The sequence below is a fragment of the Sycon ciliatum genome, chromosome 12, assembly GCF_964019385.1.
Source record: "Sycon ciliatum chromosome 12, ocSycCili1.1, whole genome shotgun sequence".
Lineage (NCBI taxonomy): Eukaryota > Metazoa > Porifera > Calcarea > Leucosolenida > Sycettidae > Sycon > Sycon ciliatum.
In genome coordinates, this window is record NC_088654.1 from 752,085 (window position 1) to 760,000 (window position 7,916).

General features: G+C 49.6%; 1 protein-coding gene across 1 annotated transcript; it reads right to left on the reverse strand.

The window, feature by feature from the left end:
- Positions 1-328: 328 nt before the first annotated feature.
- Positions 329-901, reverse strand: LOC135828694 (mucin-2-like). The gene has a single exon (XM_065341115.1). It carries the CDS (start codon positions 899-901, stop codon positions 329-331), a length of 573 nt encoding a protein of 190 aa, XP_065197187.1.
- Between the last annotated feature and the right edge of the window lie 7,015 nt (positions 902-7,916).

Genomic DNA, 7,916 nt, shown 5'->3' on the forward strand with positions numbered 1-7,916 from the left:
TTGGCAGCTGTGTGGTATGTATGTGGCGACTCCTCCACCAAAGGTGTCCCGTCCGCTCTTATGAGTTTGTAGCCGTTGATGGCGTACATCCCGTCGCTGTCCGATGGATCCGCCCAGGTTTCCTGGATGGCGATTATTGACGGTTGTTGCAACTCTGCCACGTGGCTAAGTTCGTCCATCTTGTTGAACAGACACCTGACGTTCGAGCTGATGAAATTCGCGACTTCCATTATTTTTTATTTATTTTTGTAATTTGTTTCGTTTTTTTGGTATTTCCGCAATTGAAGGTAATGTTCTCACTGATATTGTGTGGAGAACAGCGCTAGGATTAAGTATCCTGTGACACCAGTGGGCTGAAGCGTGAGCTCTGTGCTGGGGCAAGGGGTTGGCTTTGGCCAGGGTCGATGTTGTTGCTCTCATTTTGTTTTTTGTAAGTTTTGAAATCAGGTGAGGATTCCGCATTGGGACTGGGTCTCCTGCGTCGTTCGGAGGTAATCCAGGGGTTTGCTGGCTGGTTAGACATGTCTGTGTTAGTCACCAGTGTGGAGAGGAGGTCTTCAGCACGCGCCGAATCTGGGTGATTACACTTTGTTGTCGGAGTAGTTGTGTCGGTGTGCGGTGAGTTGGATGTTGTCGTACTTGTATTTGTGCTGCCTGGCGGCGTTCCGGGATGCACGGTCGTGCTGGTTGCCGACATGGGTGATGCGATGTCGTGTTCGTACGACACGTACTGGTTGTTGACTGGGTTGTTTGGGTGCGAGGTCGGGAGCAGGTCTGCTTTCGGCGTGGTGTTGGCACCGTCGGGGGCCGTTTGGGATACTGCGCTGGCGTGGGTCAAACTCGAGGGCGCTTTTGGTGCCGAATCGGTACGGTGAAACTCCGCTTCAGCTCCGCTGTTCATGTTCCGCTCTGTGCTGCCAGTGCTGCTGCCTTCTCTGCCGGCATGCGTCGAGGTGTGAACTGCGACGGTTTTGGCAGGTACGCGCGATGTGACCTAGCTGGCCACATAGCCTGCACTTGCCTACCTGGCCGTCGTAGATGATGCGGAGCTCTTGGGAGCCTTCTGTTGTATGCAGGTACGACGAGATCGAACTGCCTGGTTTGAGTTCCAATGTGGAGAATCGCACACAAGTTGCTGTTTGGGTGCCGTTTGAAAGTTTGATTTTGCCGTGTCGTATCTCACCGATAAGCTTTCCGTACGGTGAGAGCGCAGCTTTTAGGACACCGTCTGAGATCCAGATCAGAGCATCATAGATGTGTAACTGTGTTGTTGGTACGGAAACGAAGCGTGGTGAAACCCGTTCGCCCTTGCAATCGAAGCCATTGAGCACCAACAATTTTGCTTTTTCACATGACTCAACGGTAAGTCTACATTGTCCCCTGCTTGTTGTCTGCATCGAAATGATGCCGGTGATACCTTGCTCTTCTAGGAGCTGTATGTAGGCCCCCACGCTTACCTTTGCTTGCGAGGGGAATACAACAGTGTTCTTCTTCAGTGTCGAAGACGAGAGCTGTCGCTAGGGCTCTGTATCAGCTCCGTTTCCGGCCATGACGCCTGGTGGTTGTAGTGAATCAGCACACTAAGTGATCTAGTTTGCTACCTGTGCATCCACAGCCATACGGGCTGGGAGCGGACTATTATGCTAAAAAAACTACGGAGCTCCAAAAACTGCTTCCGCTCTCCAGCTGGTTGTTGTTGTTGTAGTGGTTGTGCATGTGCCTGTATATGCCAGAGTGCGTCTGAGAGTGAGCATTGGTATGTGTGCATGCGTAACGGTAATTCCATTGCTGGGTTCTCTTCCAGTGACCACCACTGCATAGCCGGATGTGAAAGTTCAATGAGTTAGTTCATGTCTACCACTGTTCCGGGGCTTAGCTCCGGGCCTAACGTATATGACACATAGACAGACGTAGACAGACGAGCAAAACCACCCACACCCACATCCTGGTCCTGGTCCTGGTAAACACTGCCATTACGGTCACGTGTCCCCTCGCGGGGTCGACAACATGGAAAACGACGCGCGACGGCAGAAAGTCGGCAGTCTGCCGAGAGATCAGGGACCATGTTCAATCGGCACGACGAGAGAGCCATCTCCGGCAGCTATGGATTTGGAATCCATGAGTAGAGCTGCAGCATCGGCCACAGGCCCCACAGTGGGCCTTGCAGCATGAGAGAGCGAGCCGCACACGCTGCGGCGGAGGAGTTGCCTGAGCAGCAATGGTAGACACCGCCACCCGGCACGGAGCCCGAGACGATGTCGCGGGGAGCATCCGGGAGTTGGGGCACTTGTGGACCGCCAAACCTCCGGCACTGCGGAACCAGCGCTCGCAGGAAGAACATTGTCGGCTACCTCTCTGTTCTGATACAGGTTTGCGGCGCTCATCGAGGCATTTATGACAAGGCAAACCACTCCTGGAGAAGAGACGGCCACACTCGGCACAAGGTATCCGCAGGGGCTCACAAATGGGTTCGGGCGGGGGCAGAACACTGCAAGCGGCCCGCCATTCCCGTCTATCCTGGGCCAAGTCATACGATCCGTCGATGCCCAACGCCGCCAGATCCTTCCGCGCAGCATCGCGCCACCTTTTCCTCGGGCCGCACATTGGACGGACAGGATGTAGGGTGCCAAACAGTAGTTGACGCGGGGCACGCTCCTCATGCATTCGCACAACATGCCCAAGCCACTCCATGCGTCGCGATGTCAGCAGGCTGGGGATGTCACGGTGCTGACGCGGATTCCACCGCTCCAGAACATCAACCCTGGTCAGTCGTTCGTCCCAGACATTCCGCTGGCTGATACCCATCACGGAACGGATGCAGCGCAGATGGAAGCTGCACAGTGCATCAAGGTCGGGCTTCAATGGCACCCAACACTCAGCACAGTACAGAAGCGGAGACAACACGCATGCCCCGTACACAAGCCGCTTCGTAGCAAGTGAGAGGTTGCTGTCAGTGAAAAACGGCTGGCGCAGGGCTCCAAATGCACGTGATGCACCGGCAATCCCACATACACACGTGCACACTGATAAAGAAACACAAACAGACACATTTTCACTCACTCACATTTATGCATACTCATATCCACATGCAAGCACAACCATACACATAGAACTAGGATTACACTTGATGGAAACCAGCTATTCAACTAATCTCTTACGTGGTTGAATCACAAAATCTTCCTACACAAACATATGAGAGGGAGACCGTGATTACATCAAAAGCTGGCGGTGGGCCTTCATGTTTACAAATGTATTTTTTTGCATATTAACCCTCTGTAGATCACATATTGAATATACCGGGTGGATAATAAATGGAAACGAAAAGTTCGTGAACATCATGCTAGGAATTTCAATTCAAAGCAGAGAAGCCGAAACAACTATCAGCACTGCCATGGATCACATGATCAGTGTCATAATTGCCAAGGTAAATGTAACCATGGTGATACAAATGGTGGGAAGGAGGAATGGGCCGCTCCTGGGCATCCCGGGTGAATCACTGGTAACATTTGCGCCAACAGCTTCCAGGTTGAGAAGAGGGGCATGGGCAGAAAAGAAGAGAGAAACACAAGTAAGTACATATATGTCAGTTATGACTAGAGTACAATCTTTATATGTACATTTATAACTCTTCTATATCGCCCTCCACTAATTCTTGTGATCCTTGACTGGTCCTATATTACCCACATAGCCACAATATCGACTGTTCTATATTGACTGTTTATATTGACCACTTTAGGCATTGTAATCTTTCGACTTTGGAGAGACTTAAGCGGGATTCACAGAAGCTTTTTTGCGATGCAACACGCGATGCGACGCGATCTGCGACGGACGAGTGCGATGCGAACTTGCGAAATACCATTCACAGAAGAAGTCAGTGATGCGACAACGCCTTGCTGATTTGGGTACGTCACCATGATATCCGCGGGGTTTGATACAACCTGTACAAATTTATAGGCAACTCTTGAACCTTTGTACAACTTTGCTGTAGAAAAAGTCAAAATCGTACGCCAAATCGCTTGTCGCATCGCATCGCATCGCGAAAGTTGAGCCAAGCTCAACTTCTGCGATGGCCTGCGATGGCCCAGTTGCGGCAGTTGCGTGGGGTGCGACATGGCTGCGATTTGGGGTTTCTCGGTTTCGCGCCTGTCACATCGCGTGTCGCATCGCAAAACAGCTTCTGTGAATCCCGCTTTAGAGATGTTCTCTCCATTTCAAAAAGAAAACCTGAAGAAAATAAAACAAGGAAAGAGAAGAAGTAGAATTCCAACCTGCAACATTAAGCATCTCAAGGAACATATTATTGCACCCAGCCACTGTGCTGCAGATGTTGAACCCTGTTGTTTCCGTTTTGTACCCAAAATGTGCAACACCCTATGTACACTATTGTACACATGCTACACTACTTCGAACTAAAAACGCAAAATAACTCCTAAAGGGTCACATTTAACGATTATGGCAAATTAATCTTGATAGCAGCAGGAAAACCACGTGGGGACACACACCGGGCCCTATGCTGGCCATGATGGTGCTGACACAGCCTGGCACACGGACAAGACACACTCAGTGGACAAGGAAACAGAGTGCTCTGGCGCAGAGGATGCTACCCGTGCACTCCAGCCTTTCAAGACTTCCAAGCCCATTGAGTCCTGCACCATCACAGGCAACTCTTGGAAGTTGGTCTCTGCAGGACCACCAATGACCAAGCGTTCTGTTGTTTAGGTTGGAAACATCACCCCTGACTGAAAAGAGGCCCGCATCAAACAGTGCATCGTGGGCAGAAGCCAACATGCACTTCCTGGCTTTTCCATTCATGTGCACACCTGCAGCATACATTTGATAGAAAGTTGGAAAGCATCTGCTAGAGTCACCATAGATGCAACTTGACATTTTGTGGTGACTGCCCACAACTTCTAGCCCAGACCCTCTACTAAAGACTGTGAAAATTCTCCAAGAGCAGCCCTGGCAATGACATCGACAGTATCAGAGGCAGTGGTGACAGCAGTAATTCTGGTGGGAAGAACAGCTATGGAGGGGGTCGCAGCAGCGGCCGTATTAGCGACAGCAGTGACAGCAGTAATGCTGACACAGTGAACAACAGCAACAGCAGCAGCGATGCAGCAGCCACTGAAGCAACGGACTCCCATGACTCGGCCATTATCCCACACCTAGGTGAGCGAAAGAACAGGAAACGTGCCAACTAAGACTTGCCTTTCACGCTGGCACCAAACTCCAAGCTGGTCAATACAGAAGAATGATCCTCAGTTGGAAGCACAGTGAAGTAGTAAGTGCGGGCGGGATCTGGGCCACTTTTTGACCTTTGGGTCAAATAAGGCACACTGTGTCGGGCGCGCTTGGCCTGGCCCAGGGACTCTCCAGGGTTTGACCTTTGACCCCTGGCATGCCATAAATGTCATCCTTAAGGTTCTTTTCGCCATAGGTTGCGAACGTGCACTTGTGCACGTTCGGTGCATTCGTTGTATTCGCGCCAGGGAGTAGTAAAATACGCACTATTCCCTGATTCGCACATCGTAGATGTGCATTGCATGCAATGAATGACATATTGCGCATACGCAGTCCATCACGAAAGTATTGACTCCGCAAATGGCAAGAGAAACCCGCCATCAGCAGCATGATGGATTCAGTCTTCCAGGTGCAAGAATAAACACTGGCAAGTCGAGGTATGTCTTCAACGCTACAGGTAAATGAAACAGATTACCTGGAGACGTCTGCTCCAGCCCCACGATGGAGACCTTCACAGCTGCAGCAGTACCTTGCGCAGTTGGTCATTGACCGTGCCTGGTGTATTTCTTGCTAAATACCTGCAACAGTAGCTTATCTGTGGGAAACACTCTAGTAAAATAAAAGTTAAGAATAATAATGCCGCGTTTGACAATGGATCCGTACTATTGATCTCCAGCTGACCATTACTTCCAATGCATACACGCTTTTTCTCCGTTTTTTCTTTCCTTTTCGCTACCTTGTTACTGGGAAGGAATTCCCCTTTGGTTTTGTGGCGGAGCAGTCTTATTTTATATTTCGCGTTTTAAGGCAGCGCTGACAGGCTGGAGCCGATCGAGGAAGTTAACAAAATGAAAACGATAAGTTTGAACGCAATATACATTTGCCCAAAAACAACAACTTTGGATTAAAAGGAAGGAAAACAATGTAACGAGTTATGATTAACCGTCCACCAACGTAACCAGATATTATACAGTCAGCGAGTGCGACAAAAACTTGAGCCTTTCAGGTCGGGTGGTTTGTTGTTTTGCGAAGTCGAGTTGTAGAAAGATCGATATGTCCAATTGTCTTAGTTAATTAGTTTTGTCACCATCCAATAACTTTCGTCATTCTTTGTTTACGTGGGAGTTAGTGCTTTTCCTCGCTAAACTATCCTGCCCCTGTTGGACCTTTCCTAAGGGGTCGTCGCAAAAGTTTTTTGTCGTCCCTGAAACGAACATGATTCGTTTGGGGGGGAGGGGGTGCGAGCCAAAATCGCAAGTCGACCGACACTGTGCATATGACATGTACATGCATGCGATTTTCGTCGTCCAGCATAGCAAGCTGTGTTCGTTTCAGAGGGAGGGGAGGGGGTCCAAGTACGAAATGAACGATGTTCGCTTCAGGGACGACAAGAAAACTTTTGCGACGACCCCTAACCTGAGCACTCCCAGTTGGAACGCTGTTGGTGTACGTCTCATAGAACTGTTGGCGCTAGGTGCCAGTTTGTCGAATGTGTCAGTACATTTGAGATTCGCTGAATGTATAGGATCTGGTCTCGTTGGTGGACAGTTAGTCATACATCGTACCATGATGTTCGTTCGTTTAACCCTTTGGTGCCTGACTGAATTTTGGATTTTTCGTAGTTTTGGCTTAATGTTTTGGAAAGCCTATCTCCGCAACCGTTTAGATGATGTAGAGACAAAAGTATATATTCTGAATGGCAAGACACAGCAAAATCCGATTTTGAGATTTTTAAGTCAGAAAAATCTACAATTAGGGTCAAGGTGCTGCGCTGGTCCAAGAACATCTTGGTCGCCAACACAATTCAGAACGCCGAATCCAATATCTCGTCCACGGTCTCCGCCACGCGCGCCACGCACAGCACGATCAGCTGTTCCATCAGCTGGCTGAGCTCAACCAGCGCCGCGAGCAATTTCTCCGCGCAGCGCGAGCGGAGCACGTCCACAAACTGGCTGCGCTCGCCCTCACACTACAGCTTCTTGAAGCTCATCGTCGGAAAATTTGCCCTCATCTGAAGAGCTGCCGTTCTCAAGAAATTTACAGAAAACCAAATCATCGTTGAGTCGGTCTTCCTCATCTGATAACAGCAGGTTTCCGTCAGATAAAAGAGCATCAGATTATTCACCATCGTCGTCTTCTGATTCCTCTTCTACAGGGGCATCATCGGCCCCCAGCTCTTCAAACAACTCAAGCGCTCCTGCAGCATCCATGACGGAGGTCAACTGTAGTAGCCATGAACTGTACTAGTCGAAAACGAAGCGAAACAGCAACGTTTTGTTCGTGTTGCGCGACGCGTGCGTAGGCTGCCACGCTCGATTCACTTCCGCTGATCTGCGCGATTGTCGTTGATCACGACTCGACTTTTTCAAATGCAACCCCCCTACTTTCTCTATTGCTATCTACAGGCCAGCTACTGAAGGGTCTCTGTACAAAAAATCAGGCACCTGCGATGTACGTGACCGGTTCTGTGCTCGATTTTAGTATGCACTGTCAGCATAGGTCGAAATCGACCTACCGGAACCTAAGTGTTAATCAATGATTAAACCGAAGACATCCGAGTGCAACAATAAGTCATTGATTTAACCCTCACTCTATGTTTACGGCCTCAAACGGACCCAGGGGTGTGGTCTTTGGGAGTTCTATATTGTCCTTCATTTTATCTTCCTGGAATTCAG

Coding starts and splice junctions, on each gene's coding strand:
- LOC135828694 (XM_065341115.1), bottom strand. CDS start 901: ATGAACAGCGGAGCTGAAGCGGAGTTTCACCGTACCGATTCGGCACCA.